The 13,695-nt window shown below is 37.9% G+C and overlaps 1 protein-coding gene across 6 annotated transcripts in view; it reads left to right on the top strand.

The window, feature by feature from the left end:
- The window catches only part of ADGRB3 (adhesion G protein-coupled receptor B3), an 854,624-nt gene that overhangs the window by 385,742 nt on the left and 455,187 nt on the right, over positions 1–13,695 (top strand). For all 6 annotated transcript variants that reach the window (XM_070073912.1, XM_070073911.1, XM_002714525.5 and 3 more), the window contains one exon: positions 3,224–3,418. In XM_070073912.1, the coding sequence (XP_069930013.1) occupies positions 3,224–3,418 (195 nt within the window). The remainder of the gene's footprint in view (positions 1–3,223; positions 3,419–13,695) is intronic.

Genomic DNA, 13,695 nt, shown 5'->3' with positions numbered 1-13,695 from the left:
GTCTCATTATGTTGGTGAGCTTACTTATCCCATGCTATTGCTACAAGTGTTTGCAATGGGCCAAGTTAATGAATGTCCTCATTTATGAGGTAGGACAGCTTTGAAGTGAGCATTACTTAATCCTGTTACCTAACAACATGAGAACAGAAGAAATGAGTTGCTCCTTCACTCTATAAGTTAGATAGTCCTCTACATGTTTGGAATATATCAGTAAAGAAAATAGACAAAATATGGACAGGCAAAATTGAGCACGATGAAGTAGGATATGATGATGGAGAATGACAAGGCTGTAATTTTAGTTAGGTAGTCAAGAAAGATCTCTCTGAGAAAGTGACAAAAAAGCCCTATGAATCTCTGTGGAAACATGTACTCCAGGCAAAGGGGAAAACAAGCAGAAAGGCCCTGAGCCTGGCTTGTACTTAATAGGACCAGAATGCTTAACACAACAAATGAAGAAGATGTCAGAAATCTCTAGGGATTGAATCACGCAGGGTACTCAGACTGTGGTGAGGCAAGATGCTTTTATGTACATGTAGTAGCTTCTGTTAATTCTCTCCTGATTGTGTGATTTCATTTGAATTAAGAAAATGATTTTTAAGGATCTATTTATTTATTTGCAAGGAAGTTTGGCATAGAGAACAGGAGAGACAGAAAGATCTTCCATCTGCTGCTTCATTCTCAAATGGTCACAATAGCCAGATCTGTGTTAGGCTGAACAAAGAGATAGGAACTCCATCCTGATTTCCCACATACTTGTTGAGCAACATACTAGTGGCCTACATACTTGGACCAGATTCCACTGCCTTCCCAGAAGCGTTAACGGAAAGCTGGGTCAGAAGCAAAGCAGGTGTAGCTCTAAATGGCAGTCCTATAAGCAGCAGTTTAACCTACTGTGCCACTGCACTGGTCCCAAGAAAATGATTCTCAAATGTTTTTCCCATACAAGTGTATTTTTCAAATCTTAGAAGAGACAAGATAAAATGAGTCTCCGGTGTACTCACCTATATAACTAATAATCTGCAAAGCTGAAATCCGAAGCAATAGGCCATAAAACCCTTTCTGTTGTATTACACCCCAAAGGAATAGTTGGGACATAACAACTGAATACATCTAAAAAAAATTTTACTGTGTTATATGCCTAGGCTGTGAATAAGAAAGGAAACTTCTCCTCAAGATACAGAAAGACTTCTGGGGCAGAAAAATAAAGTAGCAAGGCATTGTTATTCACTGTGATAAGAGGGATGCATGTATAAAGTGAGACAGCAAAAGGGAATTATTAACTCTGCTTAGAAATTTAGAAGAACAAGAGCTAAATCTGAGTGATTTTTAAATAAGAGATAATGAAAGGGAAGAAGGTAGAATAAAGCAAAAACAGGAGGCCATGGGACACAGGGCCTCAACAGAAAAGTGCAAGTAGTTATCAGTAATTTGGTAGTGGGGCTGGATTTCAGGGCAGTGGTACATATTATTGCAGCAACACAGCTCCTGCTCTGAGGATTAGTGTCCTTATGATTATCCAAAGCTGTGTCTCTTCATGATTGAATGTGCTAACATCACTCCATAGCAACTGGCACTGAGACTAAAGAGATAAGTAAAGGCTAGATCATTTATGCATGCTCATCATTTAGGGATCAGTCTGTGGTTGATGTCTACCACTGAAGGGAGATGGAGAAAAATGAAAGAAGAAAATGGGAAGAAATAAACTGCTTGCATTCATTTCTTAAGCATAACACAAAGGAAATAAAGTATGTCTCTGAAAATGTGTATTTTACCAATATATAATTTGGACATTTTCATAGATAAAAAATGAAATATAGGAAATGTCAAGATAACACTTTGGAAAATATGATCTTCAGAACATTCTTACTTTTTGATTAACTCAGATGGACTGCTTTAAAGAATTTGTTAGCTTTTTTTAGAGGGAAGTTGATAATTACAATTTTTACCCTTTAATTTTTCTGTTTCAATATTTCTCTGGTATATTTGTTCTTTACTGTTTCATGATTTTTAAGTTAATTTTACCTCAGATTTAACAATGGAAGAATGAAGATTAGCCTTATAGAAAATTAATCTTTTAGTGAAACTATAATGGATCCTTGCTATGTCATTATCTCTCTTTCCTTTCCATTTTACATCCTAGGAAATGTTTTTCTTCCCTCAGACTGTAATATAAGTAAACATGAGAATTTAAAATCACTTCTCTGGCCATTAATCTAATTTAATTTCTGTATCTCAAGGTTTTGTTTACTTCTGACAACCAAGCAGAAACATTTTCTGGGTTATTTTCTTTATTGCTTTTTTTTATTTAAAATTATGAATCTATAATCATCTAGCTTTCAATCATGTCATAGCAAATTTTTAAAGTTTAGAAATAATTTTGGGCCGGTGCCGTGGCTCAATAGGCTAATCCTGCGCCTTGCAGCGCCAGCACACCGGGTTCTAGTCCCGGTCGGGGCACTGGATTCTGTCCCGGTTGCCCCTCTTCCAGGCCAGCTCTCTGCTATGGCCCGGGAGTGCAGTGGAGGATGGCCCAAGTGCTTGGGCCCTGAACCCGCATGGGAGACCTGGAGAAGCACCTGGCTCCTGGCTTCGGATCAGCACAATGCGCTGGCTGCAGCACGCTGGCCGCGGCGGCCATTGGAGGGTGAACCAATGGCAAAGGAAGACCTTTCTCTCTGTCTCTCTCTCTCACTGTCCACTCTGCCTGTCAAAAAAAAATAATAATAATTTCTTAAACTAAAATTTTCCTGTGACAACTTTTTTGCTGCTATATGATACATTTATTTTTAGAAGTAAGGCAAAAGTTATTAAGCTCGACATATTAATAAACAAGGATATTTTGAAGTGTTTTTATTCTCCATCTCTGGTCATACCTTACTAAAAAAAGAACTCATGTTTACTACATGCAAAAGTATTTTGAAATATTTTACTCCAGTTAAAAACCTAAATTATTACACATTTTTCCCAATGTGTTGAATTATATATTCCAACCAGAAGAGACAACTCTGTCAAGCCTGAGAGAAGATATCTACTCATGAGTTTTTATCAATGGATGTTTACCCACCTGAGTGTGGGACACACACAATTTCTAATTGTGAAATCCTCCCAAGTATTGCAAGTCTATTTTATAATTGTGCAATTTTAAATACAGTTGTTAGATGAAGATAAGTAGTGAAATAGTAATGAAGATTCTGATATTTATTCTCCTCTTTGACCATCACAGATTAAAGAGCACCTTGCTAAGGGACAGAGAATGCTGGCAGGTGATGGAATGTCCCAGGTAACCAAGACACTGTTGGATTTAACTCAGAGGAAAAACTTCTATGCAGGAGATCTTCTGATGTCTGTGGAAATCCTGAGAAATGTGACAGACACGTTTAAAAGGGCAAGTTATATCCCTGCATCTGATGGTGTCCAGGTAAGGGAGGCAATTCAAATATCAGTGAAAATGGAATCTGTGTTTAGTCCTCCATGAAATCAATGCTTCCATCTTGGAGGCAGCTTGGACTGGAGAGAGAGAACATTCACTCCTAGAAGGAGGTGGCAGTGGAGGGGGTGCGGGATATCCAGGTTATGCTTAGTGTGAGCTCTGGAAATGACCTCAATTTTGGTAATTCTGCACCTCAGTGTCCTCAGCCATAAAATGCACATATCACACCTCAAGGAGAAACTGAATGGGAATGTGTGAAGTGCTTTGAGCCCTCAGATAAAAGGTGTTATAGAAAATTCAAGGTGGTGTAATGGATATTTTATTCCCACATTTTATATTATCATCTTACCATAGGAGACTATGAAAAGTGCATTAAATATAATGACAACACATCAGCTATAACATACAAAGAAGACAGAGTTTAAGGTTTGGTTGGGAGTTTGCTATTGGGGGGGAACATTTAATTTTGAGGGGCCATTGACTAAAAATATAAGAAAAATAGATAATTGTTTTGTATTGAATAATAGGGAATTCCATAACTGCTCCTAGCATTTTTTTTCTTGTTATGGAAGACTTTTAGAGCAATATCATTTGTTTCATAATGAAGTTTAAGTATTCACCCAACTTCAGTATTGCCTTTTCTATTAACAAAGCTTGTTGAAAGGCAAACAAAGCATTTTAATACAACCTCAGTTTGCATTTTAAATTAACTCTTTTTGTTCTATAGACTAACATACACTCCTGCCAAGAATGTTGAGTTGATTTCTGCATTTCCAACATTATGTTCTTCCTGTATGTCTGCATAAAGTTCATTAAAATAGAGGTTGGCAAAACTCCCAGATCGGTTTTTTTTTTTTTTTTTTTTTAGCTTAATCTTCATTTGGAGGTTTTATTTGCATTTCAGTTGGAGGAGGCATTATTTTTATTTGTTGTTGTGGTAGTGCTGGTAGAGTTTTTGTTTGTTTGGTTTGAATTATCTATTGAAGGAAAGAGGAAAAGAAGGCTTTTGGAAATCATGAAATCATTCATAAATGATATTGATTTTCTGATTTGAATAGAAGTACATATATTGCTAATATATGCTTTCACTGCTGAAAGCAACTGCTGTGAGATTAGTGCAACAACCTATATAATACCAAGAATGTCCATTTTCAAAACTGTAATTGTCAAAATATATTAAGAAAGTTGAAGAGATTAACACCATTGATCATTTTGAAGATGCTATTTTTCTTACAAAGACTAAAACAGTTTTCTAATTTTAAAAAGCTAAGTAAGCCAACTATAACTTTTCCCGCATTTCTGAATAATTCTATTAGCATTTACATTAAAAATAACATTTGAAGTCCTTACCAACAACTATAAATTATAATCCCCCCAAAACCCAAACAGTGTGTTTATAGTTGAAATAGCAAGCAGGATACTGCACTAAATTATCTCTGACTCTCAAGAGTATAGGGCTTTATATTTTAGATGCTGAAGTTCAAGCATTAAAGACCACCAGGTAACAGGGATTAAGATGATGGAGTAGGGAAGGAGCTTGCTGCTCTAGTCTAGGAGTAGATAGTTTTAAAAATGTGGAAAGAGTGCAGTCTCAGTGAAAAGTTAGGGAGAAAACAGCAGAGGAAACTACGCAAATTGGAGGGACACAGTAGATCTACATGGAAGGTGAAGACACAACTCAGAACTCCAGCAGCCAAGAGCTTCCGCACCAGTGTTGTAGAGTGAGATGAGACCAGACTGCAGCAGCCCAAGCCACTGGCAAAAAGCTGCAAGAGCCTAGAGGGAATTAAGCCTAGAGGCCTGTGGGGGATAGTGTACCTGTCAAACTAGAGGAGGAAAAACAAAGTGGGGGCATGTTTTCACTCTCCCTGATCACCCTGAAGTGGCATCCTTTAACAAGCTAAGAGAGCAGGCACCATTTTAGACATACATAACTGCTGTACCAGCTCATGTCTGTGCCCAGCAACCATCCAGGTGGAGACTCCTGAGTTTACTTGGGAGAACAGATGGGGCTGGGTGCCCATGTGGGAGGCTTGTGTGCCGGGACTGTGAAAACACTGCAGCAGCATGGGAGGAATCAGGGTGTGGCTGGGACTTTGGTCAGTCACCACGGGAGGCTCCACATGATCAGGGCTCCCTGGTTACCTGGCAAGATACATTACTGGGGAATCTGAGTTTACACTGAGGACTGCACAGATCTTTTGTGTGGTTCTTGTGGCAGAGTGGATGAATAATGTACCCACTGGGGCTAGCGCCCAGGCACTGATCTCCTTTAAGGAGAGGAGCTCAGCTGAGTCTATACCAACAGGTAAGAATAAACTTCCCCTCTGAATAAGAGAGAGAGAGAGAGAGATTGAGATTAACCATGCCAAACCTGGGCATGTCATCTCAGACACGCCCTTCACCCTGGAGCACTGGGCAGAGCTCCTTGATCACACCCACCACACACATCTAGGTACTCCCTGAAAGCAGACACTTCTTTAATCCACTCAGACATAGTCCAAACATAAAAGCCACCACAGTGAGAAAACAAAGAAACCAATGAGTATCTCCACAACTGATGAATGACAAACACACCAATTCAAGAAACAAGAATAAGGAAAACAACATGACGCTCCCAAAACAAAACAACACTTCAGTATTAGATTGTTAAAATGATGAGATTGAAAAAACACTAGAAATGGGATTCAAAACATTGATCATAGGATTACTTAGAAGTAATCAGAAGCAAGTGCACCAACTAATGAAATCCATAGATGACATGAAAGAAAATTTCTCCCACAAAATTGAGATCTTAAAGAGAAATCAAAATGAAATCTTGGAAATGAAGAATTCAATAGAAAAATAAAAAATGCAGTGGAAAGTCTTAACAACAGGCAAGAAAAAGAAATTTAAGGGATAAAAATTGGGAATGAAGAAGTCAAACTATCCCTATTTACAGATGACATAATCTATATATAGAGGATCCAAAAGACTCCACCAAGAAACTATTAGAACTTAAAGATGAGTTTGGTAAAATAGCAGGATATAAAATCAATACACAAAAATCAATAGCCTTTATATACACAGACAATGCCACAGCTGAGAAAGAACTTCTAACATGAAACCCATTCACAATAGCTACAAAAAAATCAAATACCTTGAAATAAATTTAACCAAGGATGTCAAAGATTTCTACGATAAGGATTACAAAACATTAAGACAGAAATAGAAGAAGATGCAAAACAATGGAAAAATCTTCCATGTTCATGGATTGGGAGAATCGATACCATCAAAATTTCCATTCTTCTGAAAGCAATTTACAGATTCAGTGTGATACTAATCAAAATACAAAAGACATTCTTCAAGATCTGGAAAAAATGATGTTGAAATTCATATGGAATCACAGGAGACTTCCAATAGCTAAAGCAATCTTATACAACAAAAAGAAGGCCAGAGGCATCACAATACTAGATTTCACGACATACTACAAGGAAGTTATAATCAAAACAGCCTGGTATAGCTACAGAAACAGGTGGATAAACCAATGGAACAGAATAGAAATTCCAGAAATCAATCCAAGCATCTGCAACAAACTTATATTGGACCAAGGAGCTAAAACCAATACCTGGAGCAAGGACATTCTCTTCAACAAATGGTGCTGTTAAAACTGGATTTCTACATGCAGAAGGATGAAGCAGGACCTATACCTTACACCTTACATGAAAATCCATTCAAAATGGGTTAAAGACCTAAATCTATGACCTGATACCATAAAGTTATTAGATGGTATCTCCAATGAAGAAACCTGTAAGATATTGGCACAGGCAAAAAGTTTTTGAAAAAGACCTCAGAGGTGGCCGGCGCTGTGGCTCAATAGGCTAATCCTCCACCTGCAGCGCCAGCACACCGGGTTCTAGTCCCGGTCGGGACGCCGGATTCTGTCCCGGTTGCCCTTCTTCCAGGCCAGCTCTCTGCTGTGGCCCGGGAGTGCAGTGGAGGATGGCCCAAGTACTTGGGTCTTGTACCCACATGGGAGACCAGGATAAGCACCTGGCTCCTGGCTTCAGATCAGCACGGCCATTGGAGGGTGAAACAACAGCAAAGGAAGACCTTTCTCTCTGTCTCTCTCACTATCCACTCTGCCTGTGAAAAAACAAAAACAACAACAACAAAAACAAAACAAAACAAAACAAACAAAAAAAAACCTCAGAGGCACAGGCTATCAAAGCCAAAATTGGCAAATGGGATTACATTAAATTCAGAAGCTTCTGTACTGAAAAAGAAACAATCAGGAAAGTGAAGAGGAAAATGGAAAATGACAGAATGGGAGAAATTATTTGTAAGCTATGCAACTGATAAAGAATTAATAACCAGAATATATAAAGAGATCAAGAAACTCCACAACAACAAAACAAACAACCCAGTGAAGAAATGGGCCAAGGACTTAAACAGACATTTTTTCAAAAGAGGAAATCCAAATGGCCAACAGAAACATGAAAAAAAAAGTTCAAGATCACTAGCCATCAGGGAAATGCAAATCAAAACCTCAGTGAGGTTTCACCTCACCCCAGTTAGAATGGCTTTCATACAGAAATCAACAAACAACAAATTCTAGTCAGGATGTGGGAAAAAAAATCCTTAATCCACTGTTGGTGGGACTGTAAGCTGGAAAAACCACTATGAAAGACATTTTGGAGATACTTCAGAAATCTGAATACAGACCTATCATATGAAACAACCATCCCAATCGTTGGAATTTACCCAATGAAATGAAATCAGCAAATAAGAATTATCTGCACCCCCATGTTTATTGCAGCTCAATTCACAATAGCTAATGGAATGCATTCAACCTAAATGCCCATCAACAGAAGACTAGGTAAAGAAATCATGGGATATGTACTCTATGGAATGCTACACAGTGGTAACAAAAAATGAAATCCAGTCATTTGCAACAACTTGGATTAATCTGGAAAACATCATACTTAGTGATATAATCCAGTCTGAAAGGGACAAATACCATATGTTCTCCCTGATCTGTGATAACTAATAGAGCACCTAAAAGGAAATCTGTGGAAGTAACATTGACATTTTGAGAAGCAATGACTTGAACAGCCCTTGTCTTGATTGTTGAGGAACAGTTTTTGTTTTTTCTTCTTAATGCTATTGGCTGAAGCTCTTTACTTAACATAGAGTTAATCATATATATATATATACACACACATACATATATATATGTATATATATATAAACTCATTTTAAAATAGATCTCAGTAAAAAATAAGAGTGGGAATAAGATAAGGAGAAGGAAGTTTGTTACTGTAAAATTCTATAGTTCTTCATATATTCCTATGGACTTACCTCAAAGGGTACAGTTTAAAAACTTGTCATCGGTTTTATACCCTGCTACTTTGCCACAATCTTCTATGAGTTCCAATAATCTCTTGGTAGAGTTCTTTGGGTCCCCTAAATAAAGAATCATATCATCTGCAAAGAGGGATAGTTTGAGTTCTTCCTTCCCAATTTGTATCCCTTTAATTTCTTTTTCTTGCATAATAGCTCTGGCTAGAACTTCCAGAACTATATTGAATAGCAGTGGTGAGAGTGGGCATCCCTAGCGAGATACTCAGCAGACTCATAGAATGGCGGATGTCCTAAACAGCACTCTGGCCTCAGAATCAGCCCTAAAGGCATTCCGATCTGGCTGAAAAGCCCATGAGAGTATTTCAGGCATGGAAAGCCAAAACACTCAGGCAAAAAAAAAAAAAAAAAAAAAAAACCTAAATGAAAGATCTCTGTGAGTGAGATCCCAGTGGAAAGAACAGGTCTTCAAAGAAGGAGGTACCTTTCTCTGAAGGGAGGAGAGAACCTCCACTTTGACTATGACCTTGTCTAAACAAGATAAGAGTTGGAGAACTCAAGGGGCTTCCATAGTCTTGGAAACTCATGACTGGAGCATGGGGAGATTACTGATGCCATAAACAAGAGTGTCAATTTGTTAAGTCAACAACAGGAGTCACTGTGCACTTACTCCTCATGTAGGCTCTCTGTCCTTAGCGTTCTGTACATTGAGACTTAATGCTATAATGAGTACTCAAACAGTATATTTCACTTTGTGTTTCTATGGGGGTGCAAACTGTTGAAAGCTTTACTTAATGTATACTAAACTGATTTTCTGTAAAAAAAAAAAAAGAAAAAGAAAAAGAAAAACAAATTATCAATTCCCAACTTGACTCTCACTGGGATTGAACATGACAATAGGTCTGATCTGATTTCATCATCATTTAAAAAATCATCTATTATTTTTCACTTTATGTTTCTGTGTGGGAGCAAACTGTTGAAATCTTTACTTAATGTATCCTAAACTGATATTCTGTATATAAAGAGAATTGAAAATGAATTCTTGATGTGAATGGAAGGGGAGAGGGAGTGGGAGAGGGGAGGGTTGCGGGTGGGAGGGACGTTATGGGGGGGAAGCCATTGTAATCCATAAGCTGTACTTTGGAAATTTATATTCATTAAATAAAAGTTAAAAAAAAAAGAGAGTGGGCATCCCTGTCTGGTACCAGATCTCAGTGGAAATACTTCCAACTTTTCCACATTCAATAGGATGTTGGCTGTGGGTTTTTCATAGATTGCTTTGATTGTATTGAGGAATGTTCCTTCCAAACCCAGTTTGCTTAGAGTTTTCATCATGAACGGGTGTTGTATTTTATCAAATGCTTTCTCTGCGTCTATTGAGATAATCATATGGTTTTTCTTCTGTAGTCTGTTAATGTGGTGTATCACATTGATTGTTTTGCGTACATTAAACCATCCCTGCATACCAGGGATAAATCCCACTTGGTCTGGGTGGATGATCTTTCTGATGTGTTGTTGCATTCTATTGGCGAGAATTTTATTGAGGATTTTTGCATCTCTGTTCATCAGGGATATTGGTCTGTAATTCTCTTTCAATGCTGCATCTTTTTCCGGCGTAGGAATTAAGGTGATGCTGGCTTCATAGAAAGAATTTGGGAGGACTCCCTCTTTTTCGATTGTTCTGAATAGTTTGAGAAGAATTGGAGTCAGTTCTCCTTTAAATGTCTGGTAGAATTCAGCAGTGAATCCATCTGGTCCTGGGCTTTTCTTTGTTGGGAGGGTCTTTATTACTGTTTCAATTTCTGTCTCAGTTATGGGTCTGTTTAGGTTTTCTGTGTCTTCCTGGTTCAATTTAGGTAGGTTACATGTGTCCAGGAATCTATCCATTTCTGATAGATTTCCCTGTTTGCTGGCATACAAGTCCTTGTAGTAATTTCTGATGATTCTTTTTATTTCTGTGGTGTCTGTTGTTACATTTCCTTTTTCATCTCTGATTTTATTGATTTGGGTCTTTTCTCTTCTTTTTTTAGTTAGTTTGGCCAATGGGGTGTCAATTTTGTTTATTTTTTCAAAAAACCAGCCCTTTGTTTGCTGATTTTTTGTAATTTTTTTTTTTTTGGATTCAATCCTGTTGATTTATTCTCTGATTTTAATTATTTCTCTTCTCCTACTAGATTTGGGTCTGGTTTGCTGTAGGTTTTCTAGATCCTTGAGGTGAATTGAAAGCTCATCTATTTGGTGCCTTTCCAATTTCTTGATGTAGGCACCTATTGATATAAACTTCCCTCTTAACACTGCTTTTGCTGCATCCCATAAGTTTTGGTATGCTGTGCTATTATTCTCATTTACTTCCAGAAAATTTTTGATTTCTCTTTTAATTTCTTCTATGACCCATTGTTCATTCAGGGGCATGTTGTTCAATCTCCATGTGTTTGCGTATGCTCTAGGGATTCCTGAGTTGCTAATTTCCAACTTCATTCCTTTATGGTCTGAGAAGCTGCATGGTATGATTCTAATTCTTTTGAATTTGCTGAGACTTGCTTTATGGCCTAGTATGTGGTCAATCCTAGAGAAGGTTCCATGTACTGCTGAGAAGAATGTAAAATCTTTAGCTGTAGGATTGAAAGTTCTGTATATATCTGTTAGATCCATTTGGGCTATAGTGTTGTTTAAATCTACTGTATCCTTGTTGGTCTTCTGTCCTGTTGATCTGTCTATTTCTGAGAGTGGAGTATTGAAGTCCCCCAGTACTGTTGTATTGGGGTCTAAGTCTCCCTTTAAGTCCGTTAACAAATCTTTTAGATAAACCGGTGCCCTATAATTAGGTGCATATACATTGATAATTGTTATATCTTCCTGTTGAATTGATCCCTTAATCATTATATAGTGTCCCTCTTTGTCTCTCTTAACCGTTTTTGTGGTAAAGTTTATGTTGTCCGATATTAAGATGGCTACGCCCGCTCTTTTTTCATTTCTGTTGGCATGGTATATCTTTTTCCAGCCTTTCACTTTCAGTCTGTATGCATCTTTGTTGGAAAGATGTGTTTCTTGGAAGCAGCAAATAGATGGGTTTTGTTCCTTAACCCATTCAGCCAATCGGTGTCTTTTAACTGGACAGTTCAGGCCATTATCATTCAATGTGACTAATGATAAGTGGTAACTTTGCCCTGCCATTTACCAAAGATAAGTTCGTGTTTATTAGGGGTTCTATGAGCTTCCTGTACTAGGATTTCTCTGTCCTTCTCCAAACCTGGGAAATTTTCTGCTAATATCTCACTAAAAAGGCCTTCTAATCCTTTCTCCCTCTCCATGCCTTCAGGAACTCCTAGAACCCTAATGTTGGTTTTTTTAATAGTATCCTGAAGATTCTCGAAAATATGTATTAGATTTCTAATTTCCTCTTCTTTTCTTTGGTCTGACTGTATCCTTTCCTGTTCTCTGTCTTCTAAGTCCAATATTCTCTCTTCTGCTTCACCCATTCTGTTTGTAAGGCTCTCTAATGTGTTTTTCATTCGATCTATTGAATTCTTCACTTCATTATGATTTCTCATCACTATCACAGTTTCCTGTTGTACTAGTAGTTTCATTTCATTTTGATTCCTCCTTAATATTTCATTTTCACGAGAGAGATTTTCTATCTTGTCCATTAAGAATTTCTGTAGTTCAAGAATTTGTTTTTGAGAACTTCTTAATGTTCTAATCAATTTTTTGAGATCTGCTTCTTGCATTTTTTCTATCTCATCATTTTCATAATCTTGAATTGGGGTTTCTTTTTCATTTGGGGGCGTCATAGTGACTTCCTTCTTTTTATTACCTCGGTTTTTACGTTTGTTATTTGGCATATTGGAGATATTTGGTTTCTTCCGTGTGGTGCTTTTTCTTGTTATACTATGACTCTAGATTAAGTGGACTGTCTGTTTTTGATGGAGCCTTAGAGGCTTGAGATGGGTGTGGCCTGAGAGCTCTGCTTGGTGTGCCAAAGGTGACACTCCCAGATTAGGCTTGGTAGATCTCTCTCTCTCTCTCTCTCTCTCTCTCTTTCTTTTTTTGACTTCTTGGAAAACACCCCAGAAGCACAGGCAGTCAAAGCCAAAATTAACATTTGGGATTGCATCAAATTGAGAAGTTTCTGTACTGCAAAAGAAACAGTCAGGAAACTGAAGAGACAACCGACAGAATGGAAAAATATATTTGCAAACTATGGAACTGATAAAGAGTTGATAACCAGAATCTACAAAGAGATCAAGAAACTCCACAACATCAAAACAAACAACCCACTTAAGAGATGGGCCAAGGACTTCAATAGACATTTTTCAAAAGGGGAAATCCAAATGGCCAACAGACACATGAAAAAATGTTCAAGATCACTAGCAATCAGGGAAATGCAAATCAAAACCACAATGAGGTTTCACCTCACCCCAGTTAGAATGGCTCACAATCAGTAATCTACCAACAATAGATGCTGGAGAGGATGTGGGGAAAAAGGGACACTAACCCACTGTTGGTGGGAATGCAAACTGGTAAAGCCACTATGGAAGTCAGCCTGGAGATTCCTCAGAAACCTGAATATAACCCTACCATTCAACCCAGCCATACCACTCCTTGGAATTTACCCAAAGGAAATGAAATTGGCAAACAAAAAAGCAGTCTGCACATTAATGTTTATTGCAGCTCAATTCACAATAGCTAAGACCTGGAAACAACCCAAATGCCCATCAACAGTAGACTGGATAAAGAAATTATGGGACATGTACTCTATTGAATACTATACAGCAGTCAAAAACAACGAAACCCGATCATTTGCAACAAGATGGAGGAATTTGGAAAACAGCATGCTGAGTGAATTAAGCCAGTCCCAAAGGGACAAATATCATGTTCTCCCTGATCGGCGACAACTAACTGAGCACCAAAGGGGAAACTTGTTG

This window comes from Oryctolagus cuniculus, chromosome 5, assembly GCF_964237555.1.
Source record: "Oryctolagus cuniculus chromosome 5, mOryCun1.1, whole genome shotgun sequence".
NCBI classification, from domain to species: Eukaryota; Metazoa; Chordata; class Mammalia; order Lagomorpha; family Leporidae; genus Oryctolagus; species Oryctolagus cuniculus.
Note: the sequence above shows the minus strand (reverse complement) of the source record. Positions and strands in the feature narration are given on the sequence as shown.